The sequence below is a fragment of the Nycticebus coucang genome, chromosome 4 (genome assembly GCF_027406575.1).
Source record: "Nycticebus coucang isolate mNycCou1 chromosome 4, mNycCou1.pri, whole genome shotgun sequence".
In the NCBI taxonomy this organism is placed as follows: Eukaryota; Metazoa; Chordata; class Mammalia; order Primates; family Lorisidae; genus Nycticebus; species Nycticebus coucang.
The window spans coordinates 19,362,267-19,380,512 of NC_069783.1; the positions used below are offsets into that span (position 1 = coordinate 19,362,267).

Below are 18,246 nucleotides of genomic sequence, written 5' to 3' on the forward strand. Positions count from 1 at the left end.
TCTGCAAAGATAACTCATTTTAGGGAGAATGGTTCACCAGGTAGGAGGAAACTTCATTTCCCCAGAATATTCCCTGTCAAGTCCTCTTTTATTGTACATTTCAAATATTCCTTGGTTTATCCAAGTGAATACTCAAACTCTGCAGGATCCAGTGAGTGTGAAAAATGAGAAAGGGCTGTGATTGGCTCAGAAATCATCTTATAACAAGTGACTCTTTCTTGCAGCAGAAAATTTGCTTCAAAGTCTATCTGCTAGTATCCCCCAAGGACTCTGTGGCCCCATGGGGAGCTGGCCAGCCCTTGAAGAGGGAGAGGGGAATTAGGGTGGGTCCTCACTCTGCTTGGACTATCTTCTGCCTCTGATGTGTTTGGGGAGTGGAGGCTGCCTGTGCATTCCATCCCAGCACTGTGGCTTTGTACCCTCAGTTTACACCTGTACCTATCACAGAAAAGAGGTCACCCCTGCACAGACAGTGGAATGTGTGAGTGGGGAAGGAAAGGTGGTGTTGGGGGGGAGGGTAAAACACCCAATCTATCATGAGCGTGAGGACCCCATCAGCCTCATGGGATTTCAGCCCCTTCTTCCTTCTACCCAAACCCTTTCCTGGGGGGAAAAGCTGCCCAAGGTCCCACATCCACGTGTGTGGCTGGCCAGACAGGGGACAGCAGCACACACAGTGCTGAGTGTGTTGTTTCAGCAGCGTCCATGTAAGGGAATGAATGTTCAGGAAACTCAGGGATCCCCAAAAGGAGGGGCTTCAGCTACCCAGCCGTGACATGGTGAAACATAGGAGAAGACTGACAAGGTCTTCAAGGAAGCCTTGGACCTGCCTGCTGATTTTCAGCTTGGAGCGACGTTGGCTGGGAAGGTTAGATCACAGTAAGCCTGTGGCCTGGGCTTGCTTTAGGAGAGATCAGAGGGGACTTGAGGACTAAAAAACGTTCCTTGCTGGACTTTGAAGGATTTCTCCAGAGAGAATGAAAAGAACCAGCCATGGAAATAAAAAAGTTTAGATAGTAGAGGAGGACCCAGACTCACACAGTTCATCTGGAGCACTTGAGTTCCCATTTAGCAGGTGAAGTCTCTGAGGATCCGAGAGGTGAAGTGACTTTCCTGGGACCCCATAGCTAGTGAGTGGCACACTTGGGACTCACACCCAGGTTTCCGACACCAATGTGGCCAGCTACCTCCTGCCTATGATTCAGGGATCCCTGGGAGGCCTCTTTTGGGCCCCTCCCAGACCGAGGGCCATATCCAGCTTCCCCCCATAGTGACTTGTTCCTTTCTCTGCCCTGAATGCTTAGGAGAATGCCTGCCCCATGGAGGGGGCTTATTGAACGAATAGTTTTCCCCTGAAAAAGGGGACATAATCTATCTAAAAAATAAGGGAAGGGAAGCACAAAATAATGGAAGTCCTTAACATGTGCCATGCACTTACAGGGGTTTCTCTTTTTGCTTTTGTCTTAATTAAATAACTTCAATCAATCAATAGTACAATGAACACCTATAATCCCCCCCAACCCGCAGCGTGGGGGTCCCAGGCACAACTGCGAGTCTTCACCCTCCTTTCCCTGTCTCCCTGTCAGAGCAAACCTATTGTGTGCCTTGAGTTTATCATTCTCTTGATTTAGAATTGTAATCCTAAAAAACAAAGTGTTTGGTTGCAGTTGGTTTTAACTTTATTGCAAGAGTGTTTCCCTGCATTTAATCTCCGGCACTTGCCATTTTAATCCATATCATGCTGTGGTAAAGTTCCTCTGGGGTGTTGGGTATATAATTGCAATTGTATGCCATTCATTTTGACCACTGTCAATGCAACACTATCCGTCTGTATGCCAGGCTCAATGGACATTATCTCATTTACTTTCTATAGGAGCTCTCTAACATCAGAAGGGGCCACTTTCAACTCCTGCTCAGATCTCTTCTTTCATAACCTCAATTTTAAAGATGAAAATGAGGGTTAGAAAAATCAAGTGACTTTCTGAAGGTTACACAGCTCATGAATGGTGAAGTTTGAATTTGGCTCAAAAGCTGGGGCCTTTCTTTAAGAGGAGGGAAGTACTGGCTGCCCTGAGCTCTGCTACTTTAGCTGAGTAGCGCTGTAGGGTGACAGTCTACCTTGTTTCTACTGGTCTTTTCATGGTCATCTGGTACACGATGTGATCATAACAGAGTTCAGATGATCCCAGGTCTGAGCCAGCCAGCCTGGCCCCTGTACAAGGGCTTTGGGTCCTCTGCTGTGTAAGGACCTTGGCACCAGGCTAGCGGGGCCCCACTTGGTGGAAGAAAGGAGAAATGGAGAGTCCACCTGGGAAGCTTAGGGGAAGCCGGTGAAGCTGGGCTGTCCTCAGGCCACTGTTTGGTCCACAGTCTAAACTCTGGATGTCTTTGCTCGGGGTGGTTTGGCATTCATGCTGCACAGTGGACAGCCCAAATGACAGCTTAAAAGCAAGGGTGGTGGGGACACAGGTCTGCAGCTCATGAAACAGGCCACCTCCAAGTCCTGAGTCATCCCTCTCACCCCAAGACTGGGTCAGTGGTGTCAGTTCAGGGGGTAAAACAGGTTCAAGGTCAGCACTTAGTCCTAGTGCCCTGGGTATCACTGACCTTGAACACTGCTCTGACGTGGGGAGGCATGAGCCAGTCTGTACAGGAGGAGAAGGCAAAATTCTGCTCCACCAACTTTTATAAGGTCCTGGAATGTTATTTGTTGGTGACCACCCAACCATCTCACCCACAAACAGAGCACTCTGAAGGGAGTTGTAGCTGACTCTTAATGTTAACAGCGTGCAAGGGGATGAGCTCAGAGATGGGGTCTGGTTCTGCACATTTATCTCTGGTTATTAGACACTTTTAGAGGGAACATCTGTTTGTCCACTCTTGCTCCATATCCCTCCCCCCATTCTCTGACTGAATGGGGACTAAGTCATAAATTAGAGCCAGAAGTGGGACCTTGAGTAGGGAGTTGGAGGGGACTTTGCTCCAATCACCAAAAAAAAAAAAAAAAAAAAGAGGTACTGGGCTTCTCACTCGATCATCCACAAGTAAGAAGCAGAAGAAAATGGAGATAGCTCCAAGGCACCTGGTGGTGCCCTGGCGCCCAGTCCCACTGCATCCATCTCATGTGAGGTTTCTCCTGGGGACAGCACTGCTCCTCTGGGCAGGACCTGGGAGTCAAACCAAAGCACATAGCTCGATCATGATTCTGAAGTTCCAGGGACTTGGGCTGGGCTCCTTTATTTGATTTCTTCTGTGGTTTAAATGTTGGATATTTGTTTTATAGGAGAACTATCTGTTGTTTATTGCAGGACATTCCACGTCACCCCATGGCTTATTCTTCAGAGGTGTACATGTCGACTCTCAAGATAATAGAGCAATTAACTACACAAAAGGAAAAACTCTTTGTTTTCTTGTTAAATTTCTGAAGGTACTTATAAGGGCATAAAATTAATACAATAATTGTTAGATATTCTCCTTAGTTTCTGATTCCTTTGGACATAGTTTCTCTAGTTGACATCACCAATCTGCTGGTGAGATGTTTCTCTGCTTGGACATGTTACTGCAAACCGCAACTCACCATATGTCCTCAGGTCCCTCTGCAGCTGTGACAGTCTGAGTCCATGCCTTATACTCTAACTCTTCCCCCCAACATATGCTTTCTGTTTCTGTTGATGCCACATAATCCTTAAAGTTATGCAGGTTTAAAATGTCCTGACTCTGAAGAGTGCTTTGTCCACCCCACTTCCTTGCTGTTCTCTTCCCGCCCCTCCAATTCCTGCCCCAGTGACTTACCAAGGCAATTCTTGCATCTATCCTGATTCTGCCAATTATGCTTTCCTGATCTACTTTTCCCTAATCTCTCTCACCATTCCCCATATCTAGGACCTGAGGGGCTTGGCATCTTTTACTCGGATCCTAACACAAGCTCACATCCAGGTTTGTCCCACTAAAATTCATGATATGTACGTGGCCATATCGGTTTTCCTGAATCACAACTCGTATCACCCTTCTGCTCAACATATTTCATGGGATTCCCTTCTTCAAAAAGAGAGTGCCACCTTTGCATTTTGATATTCAAGGCCTCTGCGGTACTGTAAACCTGCCTTTCCAATTCCCTTTCTTTCCTACTTATCCTGGCCAAACTAGACAATCCGGAGTCCAGGAAACACACCCACCTGTTCTTCTTCACTCCAGGTTCTCCTCTGCATGGGCTTTCCTTGTTTCCCTTTCTGCGTATGAAAGTGTTTGTAGCTTCAAGATCCATTTCAACCTTTTCTATTAAAAACTTTCTGATTCACACTCTTTCCTGCTTTCACCTCTCACAGTGCTTTGTTTATGCCCTTCCTGAGACATCACTTTCTACGTCTGAAAGGCAGGTGGGCAGGAGCTGCCTCTCACTTATCTCTGCCTCCTCTGAGGAGCCTGTACATGGTGCTTTGCGTACAGAGGTGTTTCACAAGTGCTTATTGAACCGGACAGGTATCCCTGCCTTCATTCTTTGTCCTTGCCACAATCTTATTTCATTAATAATAATGGCACTTTGTTTCGATGTAACATTACAACTCTTTCACGTATATTGTTTGAACTGGTTTTCATGAACAGTTCTGCAAGACAGGCAGGATAGATATGGTGTTATCTTCACTTGAGACGGAAGAGAACTGTGGCTAGCAGAGAGGAAATAAGTGACCCAAACTAAAAGCAACTAAAGAATGTAGCCGTTAATTGAACCAAGCACAGTCTGAGCCCTCCCAAGGATCCTTTCTTCTTTCAACTTTAGTCGGAATAATGAAGACATTCTAAGCCCATCAGGGGCACCTTGTATGAAAGGTGTTGGGCAGGGAGTACTGTGTGATTGTATGATCATTTTGAATTTGTGGTTATTTTTTCCTCCTTTCAGCCCTAGATATAGAGATCATCACATGAGCACTGGGAACCATGGACTCTCTCTTCTCCCCCAAATTAAGCCATAATTCCAGGCCTCCTTTCAGTTACTGAAAAGGGATCAGAAACTCTTCCTGAACTATGCCTGGAACCACTGATATGGTACCCTGGGATTTGGGTCTCACTTCCCCCTGCTCTCATCCTCAGAATCCTCATTTACCCATCCATTCGTCTGTCTGTCCGTCCATCCACCCATCTATCCATCCATCCATCCATCCATCCATCTACCCACCATCCAGCAGACTTTCCTGGAGCACCAGATCCATACATTACCATGTATTCTGCCTCCCCAGACTCTTCCTGGCTCCTTATTTCTAGACAGCGGAATCCTGTTAAGGTACCAATAGGCAATGTGCTTTCTTTTCCAGTGCATTTTAACAGTGGGCTTTACTAAGAGAATGTGAAGGCTTTATGAAGGAATGGCAGCAGGTGAAAGTATTTTTGGACAGAAAGGGGCTTTTCTGAATAGACCTCATGTAGAATGTGGGGGGCAGTAACCTCCAATGTCTTATTTCCCAAAGATGACCCTCTTCCTTTCTTTGTTCCTCAACACCATCAAAAGGAATGTGCCATTTCACAACTGCTCTTGCCAGTGATACGAGTACAAGTGATGTTGCACAGGCTCTTTGCAGTCTCTCCTTACTAGAACTCACCTTGAGGCTCTCACTGGACATTGCCAACATTTAAAATAAGCTTTCCAAGTAAGTGCATCTGGCTTGGGAAACCCTTGGGTTTTGATTATGCTTGGGATTGTTAGATATTACAACTGGAAAAATAAGGGTGTTTAAGAGCATACATGTCTGCTGGTCATGTCCCCATTCCTCCCCTCCCACCTGTGCTCCCCATGCCTTGGCTGATTCTGGCTTCTGGGATCCCTCGTTCCATGAAACCCTTGCGGCTAAGACTTCCTGGTCCAGTTCTTCTCATTCAAGGGAGGCTAAGGGAGATAAAGGACCTGCTGGTTCATCTCAAGCCTACCAAAGAGTGGACTGTCAGTTAGGGGGACTAACTGTGGCACAAAACGACAAATGAGAAGCTTTTCAGGACATTCCTCAGGATCTAATTCTGTGAAAGCCTTTGTGAATACTTTCTCCTTCTCACTTGGCAAATACAATCCCTGAGAGCAATTACCACTTTTTTTTTTTGTAGCAAATATTTCCCTTCACAAATCCTCCCTTTCCCCTTTTATTCTGTCACTTAATGCTATGGACCTGAGAAACTAAAAAACTGGTTTGACCATCTTTTTTATATATCCTGAGAACCTGGAGAACTGGTTTGATCTTCTTTTTCTATATTCCTAGATTTCCTATATTCATTAATGGTGGTTTAATCCTGAGAGCCCGGTAAACTGGTTCACTTGTTTATTAGTTGCTCACATGAAGTATTGTTGAAAAGAGATATTCTTAGATTAACAGTAAATAATGATGTGTAAGGTAAATAATGCAAAAATTGCAGGGGAATTCAGGGATGGGGTTAAATTGATATGGGTGAGTGGGGGCCATCACAATGTGTGTTCTTCTAGAGGTTTTGAAATGCCAGAACATTTGCACCGGTATGCAAATGTTTTGGCATTTTCCTGTCTCTCCATACAAATGAACTACATTGAATGGAAAAATATACAATAAAGACTCCATTTATTTGTTTCCCCTCCCCACAAGTTTAGCAAAATAACTAAGAGCCTGATTTTCTTTAACTTACAGAAAGTATCATCCCCCCTGAGTGCACAGACTGCCCGAGCCCCTATGCCAGCTTGAGTGCAGGTTCAGTTCAGATGTGCTTCTGCTGGTGGCCAGCTGCCTGTCACAGGGCGGGCTCAAAATACGGTTTTATCAATATATACAGCTTGAAATATTTTCCTTGCCCTATGAAGGTTTAATGTGAACAGAAGAATAAGTGGGGATTGCTTTTAAAAAATTAGATGGTGATAATAAGTTCTCCTGGTGCAAACTTCACGTAGGGGCTCATGGCTGTGGTTGATTGCAGCTTTTTCAGTAACTCAGTGATGTATCTTAGAAACATGTGGTAGTTTTGAATGGACAGGTCAATCAATCTTTTGGACTCAGCAATGAATTTTTCATAGTAATCACAAAGTTGGTCTGAAAAATCCTGCAGTTTATATCTAAACTGCTGGTAGTAATCAAAAATGATTTTCTTCATGGTAATAGCCCGGCTTTTAATTATTTCCTGAGCAGTAGCAGAAAGCTCTGCAATCTTCTCTTTCCCTTTTCCATCTGTATCAGTAAGGATGCTAAGATATTCCTGGATCTCTCCATACATACATTGCTCAACTCGACTTGACAGCTGGGAAATGAAATCAGCAGCACCAATGGTGTATTTGGAATGGAAATCCTTGAGAGCAAGTACTAGGTTCTTGATCAGGTTAACTATCTTTTCTTCAAGTTCATAATATTTCACTGTCCAGCCGACTACACTTGGATCCAAATATTCTTCACGAAGAGCCTTTATATGCTTCTGGATCTGCTGTAACTCCTGAGACGCTTCCTGAAGTTTGTTTTGAACAAGTTCATTGAACTTACTAAGGTTAAAGTATAGGCTTTTTTTCAGGGATGCAAAAACATATGGAATATGTTTGTTGAAGACTCTGTTGATGTCGTGTTGAATATCATTAGTGAGATCAGTAAATTTCTTCCTCTTTAAGCGTTTGATTTCTCTTTCTACTTCTTGGAAAACTTTTTGTAAAATATCGTGAAGATTAACTAGCATTTCTGTGATCTTGACAGACTGGAGGTCATTAAATAGCTTTTGGACTTCTTGTGATAAAGATTTTAACAATTCTCTACACCTCAGGATTATATCTGTTAGTTTATAGCTCTTTGAATCAAAAGGACATATAATCTCTAGGTCTTTGATTAATTCAGAATTCTCCACTAGGTCTTGAAAATAGACAAACAACACTTCTAACCCATTATAGATATTTGCATGTACCTGGGACAGTACCGCCACTACTTCCCTCATGGCCATAGTGAAGAGTTCATCTCTAGTGTACATCTCGGGTTTCCCTGGGAGCTGGAATCTGCTGGACTTTAGGAAATGAATGAATGAGTCAATCAGATATTGGACTGTCACACGGTATTTTTGAGTAATTTGTACTAAACTGTCAAACACCTTATCCTTGAGTCTCTGGAAATTGTCTCGGTCCTCTTGACCCAACAATTCCTGGTACAAAGTCTGGGCCTTTCCCTTCCATTCCTGGTAGCTTCCAATAGTGTTACTGGCTTCTCTCCGGAGCTGCATGTCTATCATATCAATTTGCCTCACGGCCCCTTGATAGGCCCAGTCAGCATTGTTTTGCAGACTTCTCCTTACTTTTGAAGAAGCATCTCTCAGGGTGAGTCCTGTGTGCTCCCGGTGGTACTTGTCAACATAGTCATAAAGGGCCTCTGTGGCCTTGGGCACATTGTCCTTCAGAGAGGTTAGCAATCTAGAAGCTGCCTCTTCTTCCCAATTAACTTTGATCTGAAAATCCTCATCAGATTCCTGGTCCCTGAACTCAGTTTTGAATATGGTGAATTTTTTATCTGGAGAGGACTGAATTCAGTAGGGAAAAAAAAAAAAAGAATGAAAAGAACATGATGTTTTCAATTACCCTGATTACATAATATATTGCACTAAAACTTCATTACCAGTTGAAAGTAAAGATCAGAGGATCTCTATATTCTGAAGGGAATTTATCTTTCATATGTCAGTTCATGTGTTTGTTTTATGGTTAAACAAGTCTACTGTTCTTAATTCCTCTTTATAACATGGCCCAGAAAGGATAAAAAAAATATGCTTGGCATTTGGCATTTTACACAGTGACACTTAATAGGAAGGCTTTCCTAGGACTAAAAATTGGAAGAAGAGGAGAAGGAAATGGAACCAGGAGAAAGGGGAAGAAGAGACAGGAAAAGACAAAGTCTAGGAAAGAAGCAGCAGCAAAGAAGGAGAAAGTTCAGAGCCACCCAGCAGAGATCCAGAATGCTGGTATCAGTACTCCTTCTCCAGGTCCATAACTAACTTCAGTAACAGTAATGGAATGAGCTTAGGTCTTCTTCTCTGGTAACAGCATCTTTGATTTGGCCCTGACAGAGTTTGTGAAAGACATGAGAAGAATTTCATGGATCTAATCTAGAAGTTCTATTATGGGGAGGAGTTTTGAAGCCATAATATTCCAGAAACCATTATCTGAAAAACATACTCTGGCCGTGGTAGAGTTTGCCGTGAATGATGCTGAGGCATAACTCTCATCTTTCTGGATTTTCCCAGAATTAATAAAATAATAGTGTTAATATGATGTCATGTGCACATCTAATAATGAAAATCAATGAATGACTCATTGTAATACTTGCTGGAGAATAGCTTCTCAGAGAAGTTCAACCTGCTCTCTGCCTGTCTTTTACCCAGTTTGGGAAAGCTCTAAGATAATATTTTGTCTGGAATTAAATGTAACTGCCCCAATTCTTGATTTGCTTTTGGGGGTGTGTGATACATTAGATGGGACTCACCTGAGGGCGGTAGTACAAGTTCCACTTTAAAAATTCATCATCTTCCTCCAAGTTCATGTCCACAGTGCCTATGGCTGGGGAGGACGCTGAGGAGGAGAAGGAATTCTCATCTTGTTGGTAGTGCAGATGGAGATCAGTGAATGCTGGGCTGGTGATGTCAAGGCGAGCATCTTCTTCCCAGCTCCTGAAAACAGAAAGCAGATAAGCCATCATGAGTGTGGTAGGGACATGCCAAAAACTCCACAAGGAATTTTGAAAAGGGATAAAGTTTCAATAAAAGCTTCATACTCAAGTCCTTTATATTTGCCATTTTCTTCGTATTTTGCACTGAAGTCACGGTGTGCAAATGTTCCTTTGGTCTTACGGACTAATGAACCATTTTCAAGTTTGTGTGTTCCCACAACTGTAGAGGAGAGATTTTATATTACATTAGATTAATAACTGTAGGGGATAGGCATTTGCATTGTGAAAATTGGAAGAATTCTATCTTAACCACACACCTTACTTACATATTTGAAACATGCAATGTACAGTTCAGTTGTTTTTAAATAAATAGCTACCCCATTTCCCCAAAAATAAGACATCCTCCAAAAATAAGAGCTACTTACAGGAAAGATCAGACGTCCCCTGAAAATAAGACCTAGAGCATCTTTGGGAGCACACCTTAAAATAAGACACTGTCTTATCTAATAATGTCTTCTACCCTGTTTCCCCCAAAATAAGACAGGGGAAACAGGGTAGAAGACATTATTAGTCCCAAAACAATCACACAAAATCTACTTTCTTTAAAACTGCTCCTTTTGAGCATCAGTACAGTTTGGTTTTTATATGTGTTAGGTATACAGGTATACAGGTATCTCTTCTCTTATTTTAAATTTTGCTATAGAAAGTCCTTGTTCACTGAGTCATGACTAAATACATAAATTATTTACTTATAACTCTCATTGAAAACATACTATCTAGGAGAGGAGGCAGGCTATGGCTCTTACCATTTAGGTCATATTCCAAGAACTGTATGGTGGAGCTACATGTGGATTCCAGGAATGTTTCAACATGATCAGCTTTGTTTTTCAAACCAGTGCTCCAAGTAGCATTATATAAGGGAGAGGCCACCCCAAAGTGTGCAGTTAGTGCTCCAAAGGAAGGAATGAAAATTCCTGTAGGTACAGAGAACTTAAAGGAAGGAATCTCAATAGTCTGCTCAGGCACGATGATGGTAGGCAACTCAAAGTCTGCAATCTTGTTGGCCACCTCATTTAGATCCAAAACAGCATTGCCAACTGAAATACTTTTTGGAAGGGTGAATGGGGACACAGTTAACTGAAATTCAGGCACAGTTATGTCAAAAAAAGGAACTGAGGAATCTTCTGGTTGAGAATATTTTGTTAACACATCTACTTCAGGGAATTTTACTTTGGGTAGTGTTGGTAGGTTGAGGGCAAATGGCGAAGTTCTCAGCTTCTTATAGATTTTTATTTCACTGAAGTCAAGTTTGTAGGATGGAACCTGAAGGTCTGTAAATGGGACTTGGAACGTAGGTGTGACAAGAACTGAATTTAGATCGTTTAGTTTCAGCCCAGGGACAATGAATTCATTATCCAAAACTTTTACAGGGACTGAGAAAGGATAGCCATTGGGGTTTTTGGTGTACACAAGGTCAGTTGAAGCACGAAGATACTGTCTCCTGCTAGTGCTGGTTGTTACATCCAGCTTTAGAATGTCCCATAAGCTCTTTTCATAAATTGGTAGCATGATATATTTCAGGAAACTTAGATGTCCTTCTAAGGATCCTGTAATATCAAGGTGTGCCTTTTCTTGGTCATTGGAAAGCTCTACATAGTTCTGGAGAGACCCAGAATGAATCTGGACCTCACTTTTCCAGCTGACCTTCTGGTTCTTAGTGTTGGCATTCAGGGACACTTCTTGGCTAAGGTAAGGGATGTTAAGGAGGGAATTGGGCTGACTTGCATGGACCTGAACAAGGGCTGACATTTTCCATGGGGAAAGTTCCAGGGTAGCCTTGCTTGTATGTTCTCCATCTGTGGAATAGAGGCCCTCTAGCTGTATGTGGTTTTTTGTATTGTGCTCCCAGATGGCATATATGCGTTGGAGAGTGGCTTCACCAGCAAAATTTTCTTTTACTTCCAATTTCCAGATATCATCAACTTTGGAAGCCCCTTGCAACTTTACTAAAGACCGTGTGCCCTTGGAATTCAAGTAAGTGCTGGTCTCACTGGCAATAGTTCCTGAATATTCCCGTGAAAGGACTGAACCCTTGACATCTCCTATGGTAGATGACTCTATGGAAAAGTAAGAGGTGAGGCTTTCCAAGCTAAACTTGTGGTCAACTGCTCCCTTAGCTGTAGAGTACAGCTTTGGGGAATTGAAATCATACTTTAACTCAATGGAGGAAGAGACAGTAGGTTTTGACTTGGTATTTCCATTAAGTACTTGTGTGAAATTCATTCTCAAAATTGGAATTTGGGCTTTTGCAGTTGTTGTTACTGATGCTTCCATGTTTTTCTTGGTTAAGCTAATGGTACTGTCATGATTGCCTTCCACGTATTTGTTACTCAGAGACAGAGCCATGGCTAACTTCAACCCTCGTTTTCTTGTCAAACTTGAGGTGCCCTCTAATTTGTACTGCAGAGCATCAATGACAGATGAAGAGGAAGAAAGGAGATGAGCAACAATATCGGATTGATTGTAAAGTCCAGCATTGGTGTTCAGTGTGATGACAGTTGATTTAAAGGAGAAATCATAGGTAATATTGCCCATGGCTGGAATAAAAATATTGCTTACGCTGCACAATTCCTTAAAATCTGGAAGAGAAATCTTGAGAAGATGCTTAGGGACATGAAGGACTGGCAGCTCCAGGGATGGAAGGACTAATGTGTTTGAAGGCACATGGAGGTCAGAACTCGGGAGGGTAAAATTAGGGGTGCTGATTGCTTTTGGAATCACATAGCCAAATGTCAGCATCTCTACTATGAATGGAGACACTTCAATATTGATAACTGGAATAGTGTATCCAGGAATTTGAAAGGTCATGGGTAGGTTGTTGGAAGATTCTTCAGCTTTGTATTTATCAAACTTAAGTTTTGCTTCTTGATAGGATTTGGTGAGAAAACTGAATGCATTGTCCCTGGCTTTCTCAAAATGACTGTCAATGGAATTCATGTTCTGATGGACAAATTCATAAAACACACACAAGGGATTTGCAATGGAATGCTGGTCTTTGTTTTTCTTATACTGAGCCTTTGCACTTAAATCAAATGATTGCTTGGTTGTTTTCAAGAGTTCCTTCAAGCCTGTTTTTTCCCATAAGGAGAAATCTTTCAGTAGTGGAGTTGTGATTGTTGTGTAAGGTAATGTCATTTCTGGAATTGTTAAAGGAATGTTTAAGAAATCCAGGTTAGCGTCTCCATTTATTCCTACATGGGCCTCGATGATGTTCTTGTTGTTTCCAGCAGAGAAGTTTTGATTGTACTTATACTGATTGAACCTGGCACTTGCTTGCCAACTTGCTTGCTGGACACTAGAACTCAGAAACAGTGCATAGTTATTCAAGAAGTCTATCTTCCCAGTCAACTTTAATGGAAAACTGACTTTCAAATTCCCTTCATTGTTTGCGGTTGCAGCAATCTCAAATGAATGGGCTGAAATGGAAAGAGAATTTTTCAAAGTTCCAATGACTTTTCCATTTAAATGAGCATCGTGGTTACCGGTTACCTCTGCCTTCCCTTCCCTGAACAATGCTTTTCCTTGAGCAGTTAGAATACTGCGGCCCACCTGCTGGGATTCAACTTGTGACTGGATTTCAAATTTAGAAAAGTGGAGAAATCCAGATTCAAAAACCAAGTTTTGGTTTACTCTTAGGTGTTTGCTATTGATCTTATTGGATAATCCAAAGGAAGTGGTGAGTTCTTTCACAGTGAAGTTAATTTGTGATTCATGTGTTCCCTCATCTGAGAACTGGGGGCAGGCCCATTTCCACGATCCTGTTCCAGAAGAAGTCCATGCCACGTGTCCAGCTTTCAACAATGTCTTGATTTCATTGCGTAGATCAGCCTGACTAGAGAAGTCTAGTTTGGGGATGTTCAATTTGTGGAAGTACTTAGTGTTGCTATCCAGCGTAAGCTGATTGTTTATCTTGACAACCACACCATTATTAAGCTCCAGCATATTCTTTTCTGTGTGTAAATTTGCCACTATGTCTGATTTTCCCTCAATAGCATTTTCAGAAAACAGCATTTCACTCCTATGTTCTGTTCTCAGATACTTGCTGGAGAACGTCATGGATTCCTTCAGAACCAGTGGATTCATCTTAGGCCTCGAGAGTTGTGCATTTGCTTGAAAATCAAAATTGAGAACTTCTAATTTGGATTCTCCTTTGGCAGCAATGGAAGCTGCAATATCAGCTTTGTTTTCTGAAGAAGCAGTTGCATTCTGTATGTCAGCGTTGGCATCCAATGTGAAAATGGGAGACTGGATTTTCAAAACAGTATATAGCTTGCCAAAAGTAGGTACTTTGATTGTGTGTGAGAGATGGGGAAGCTGGAATTCTGGTATGTGAAGGTCAGGAACTTGAAAATCACTATGGTTGAGATTTGGGATTAGGAATTCTGGAATTGTGATTTCTGGTAAATGGAAGTCTGGTAGGGTGATTCTAGCAAGAGGACTGTCTTCCACCTTCAGATCCCTCAGATATACTTCTGGAACCGGCCACTGAAGCTCACCGCTCAGCATTTGGTCAATAATTCTGATGATCCTTACCTTTATTTCTACTAAGTCAATGGTAAAGGAAGGAATATGAAAGGTACTGAGGATGGTAAATTCTGGTGTGACAAACCTGGACGGGATTTTTATATCTTTCAATTCTTTGAAGTTTATTTGAACTGACTGAATCCTCAGATCTGTCAGGGGGACTACGAAGTCAGGAGTCTGGAAGGTAGCTTCCTGAAGGGCCCGAAGACTGACGTCAAAGGCGGGCATGATGCCAAAGACAGTCTGGATTTCAGGGACAGTGAACCCTTGTTCTACCAATGCTTTCACGCTCTCAGCCCAATCTGGGATGGAATACTGCTCTGCAAATTCAGTAAGGTTCTTAGCAGCAAGAGTCCACCAGTCAGAAAGGTAGGTGACAAGTGTGTTGTAGACCTGGCCTACCAGAGACAGGTACCGCTCAAGTTCCTGCTGAATGTCCATGTGGTACATTCTGTCTCGTACATCTTCTAGGGTCTCTCGGAATTTGGCTTTCATGTGAACTAGAGGTGCTAAATCTAAAGCAACCTGTAACCAATCACTGATTGAGAATATTTTGATATCCTTTAAACTCTCCAAATACTCTGAGGCCAGGGTCTTGGAGTCCTCTACAAATAGTTTTAGTGCTTCAGCTTTCTGTGGTAGTTCCAGAGCCTGAATTTTACCATTGATTCTCTGAGTCACCTCCCGGACTTTGTTATTGGTTTCATCTACAAACTGGTGGTAATTAAATGACTTTAATTTCTTTATCAACATGTCAAGGACTCTGTTTACCTCTTCCATGAATTTTTTAAAAGACAGTGCATCAAGCTTCTGGACAGCCTCATCAATGAGCCCAACCAATTTCTCCAAGTAATCTTTTATCTCAATTTGTTGTAGGACATTGCTTAGCTTCTGAACAGTCTCTTTTAACTTGTATTGGTGGGCCAGCTGGACTAATTTATCCATTAAACCCTGGATTTTTTGGTCTATTCCATATATGTTAATTAAGTTGTAGACAGTGGCTCTAAAACCATTGATTTTCTCACGTATGTCAAAATCTCCAATAAGACTTAAAACAAAGTATTTGATATGCTCAAGAATATCACTTATTCTTGCAAATGTCATGGTAGTTCTTAATTGATCTAAAAGCACTGTGATGTCAGTATCCTCAACCTGTTGTTTTAATTTCCCAGCAAAGTGCTGGAGGTCTGTATTCTGAATATGTGCCTCCAGTTGCTGCAATTTTTCTTGTAACTGAATTCTGATTTGATACTTAGTATCCACATTTTGAATCCAAGATGCAGTACTACTTCCAATTGTATTGAAATCAATATTTTCAATAAATGAGTTTAGATTATGGATGGTTTTTACTAAACTTACACAGATGTGATAATGTTCATCAAGACTTTTTAATTTTTCAATGATTCGATCAATCATCTTAGCAACAGTTATTTTAAAATCATGTAAGTCATAATTATCTTTAATATACTGATCAAATTGTATCACATATGTCTGCAGTTGAGATAGTTTTTCATTAAAGCTGATTTTGGCATTATCCAATGCAATTTGTAGATCATTTTCTGTAATTCTATAATTTTTTGTAAAAGCAGTCAGCTTCTTGTTGGCATTTGAAACTTGTCTCTCCCAATCCAATGAATTGAGATAATCATTAACTTGCTGTGGGAGCTTGCCCAGAGCTGCTCTGTATTTCCCCACAAATTGATCAATATTAACACGCTTCAGTTCTTTCTGTACGACTTCCAGTGCAGTTATAATCATTTTTCGATTCCTCTCAAAATATTCTGGCAGGGTTTTAAAAAATGGAAGGCTGATGGTGTGGACGTCTTGGTTTTTATCATACTTTACCAAAGCAACAAATGTAAATTCTTGGGGCTTGTCAACAGCATCTTTCATCTGCAAAGCATCAATGACATTGACCGGCTCACTGAGAACAAGTGGCACTTTAATTGGGTAGTCTAGTAGAGTCAGGTCAGCCAGGGCATGTCCACTGAGCTCCACACCGATTTTGTCTTTCGTGTTGTAAGCCTCCAAGTCCTGGCTGTATTCATTGTTGTTAAATTGAGTCTTGAGTTTCCAGGATCCCGTCTGCTCCGCTGGAGTCAGCAGGGCACTGACTTTGTGCTCCAGGGCCATATTGATGCTTTTCCTAGACTTGAGATGGTGACTTGTGGATCCTTTGTAATCATGAGAGAAAGTAAGGGCCAGAGGTTCTGCTTTCAACAGGAATTTGCTATACAGCTGCCCTGTGTGTTCTCCCCAGAGAGCCAGTTTCCCATTGCAGTTTGTATGTGTGTCAATGCCCATGGTAAACGGGGCCATTACAGAGTGGAAGACATTGCTGAAATGCAGTGAGTCTGAATTATAGTTAGTACTGATGTCAATGGCTGAAGCCAGCCCCGCAATGTCTGTGCTGAGCCGGTGGCTAAACTCTGTACCCTGAACCTTAGCAACCGTGTCTGCTTTATAGGTTGCGGATAAGGCAGCATAAGAAATGCTGTAAATGTGTTTTATTTCATTATTTTGATAGGCTCCTTTTAGGTTGCCACCCACATTCAGCTTCAGAGGTTCTAGTCGCACTTTCCCAGTGTTGGTCAGATCCAGAGCACTGTATTTCAGGTCACTGTTTAAAGTAGTTACCAGAGAATAGGGCTGTAGCTGTAAGTTAAAATTTTGCTTATAGTACTCATCAGAGCTATAAACGTTGTCCAGTTTTGAAGAGAAGTCCAGTGATAAGCCTGCGATGTTTAGACTGTTTGTGTGGTCAAGTCTCATCTCACCGTATGAGCTCATCAGGTCATTTGAGAGCTTAAGTCCTTCTGGGCTGAGTTTGAAGATGAAAATGTTTTTGCTGTCAACACCCCAAATCATGGCCTGATAAGCACTTCCCAGTGACACCTCTGTGAGGGCGGCTTTTCCATCTAGACTGAATTTTGCACTGTTTTCCCGGAAGCGGCCATTCGCTGTCAATTTCATGGATGCCCCAGACAGGCCCAGCTCTGCATTCAGCTCATTCTCCAGCACCAGGGGACTGTATTTCAAGTTGGTCGTTGCACTGGTAGACACTTTACCCTGGGCAATCCTTAGTGTTGCCTTGTGAGCAGCACTGTTAATTTTGTCAGTGCCCAGGATGTCAGCATTTAATTCAAGACTGTGGGAATTTAGCGATCCAGAAAGCAGGGTGAAGAATCTCAGTGACCCATAGTCAGCCTGATACTCAGAACGCAGCAGTGCGTTTTGCCTGGAGAGGGTCAGGTCCATCTTGTTAGAAGTGGCAAAGTTCTCTGACTTCCCATTGGTGTCAGATTTCAGGGTCAGCTCATAGTTCTCATACTTCAGAGAAGCAGTATTTTTAATGAGGCCCCCTTGGAGGTCAGAGGTGGAGGTAAGGGAGAGGGTGCCGTCTTCATATCTTCCTGTCATCTGGTTGGTGCCCTGGAGATAGGAGGAGTTAAACCTCAGATTGGACTCTCCACTTAACTGGCCAGTGATAGGATCCCTCTGACAGGACAGGTCGTATGTCCCTTTAGCATGGAATGAAGAGACTCTGAACTGCCCATCGACCTTGACTTCCTTGACATACAAATGCTGTTTCTTTTTTGAGTCCACATGGACTGAAGCAGACATCTCTGGTCCCCAGGCACTAGACGCATCAAATATCAGTAAACTTTTTGAGACTGGGCTGTTTCCAACCTTTTCTACATGACTGAATTTGATGTTTGAATCTAGAAATTTGTGGTGCAGGGCCCCATCACTTGATAGCGTGAACGCATTCCTGTGGTCGTACGTTGTTTCTCCAGATCCTAACACAAAAATTAAAAGACATTAGTTAAATTAAGTAAATAATTTCCAGAGCAATATGTAGGTTAAGAGTATTTCAATAATAAAATCCCATTTATCTGGGTGAGTAGACTTCTCCATCTATAGTGCAAATGTAAAATCTGAGAACAAGAGGCATTCCTCCAGGAAGCCTTCCCTGACTACCACAGACCTTATTGGGTTCCTGAACCGAGTGTTCCCTCTGTACCTTATACTT

General features: G+C 42.3%; 1 protein-coding gene across 2 annotated transcripts in view; it reads right to left on the reverse strand.

Moving 5' to 3' along the window:
- Window positions 1–1,675: 1,675 nt before the first annotated feature.
- APOB (apolipoprotein B) overlaps window positions 1,676–18,246 on the reverse strand; it is a 44,232-nt gene continuing 27,661 nt past the window's right edge. The window contains exons 26-29 of one of the 2 annotated variants that reach the window (XM_053587406.1): window positions 10,436–18,013; window positions 9,735–9,849; window positions 9,447–9,630; window positions 1,676–3,167 (exon numbers count right to left, since the gene is read on the reverse strand). In XM_053587406.1, the coding sequence (XP_053443381.1) occupies window positions 3,027–3,167; window positions 9,447–9,630; window positions 9,735–9,849; window positions 10,436–18,013 (8,018 nt within the window). In that variant the 3' untranslated portion in view covers window positions 1,676–3,026. Of the gene's footprint in view, window positions 3,168–6,558; window positions 8,491–9,446; window positions 9,631–9,734; window positions 9,850–10,435; window positions 18,014–18,246 lie in introns of those variants that run through there. The other variant, XM_053587405.1, reaches the window with a different exon arrangement.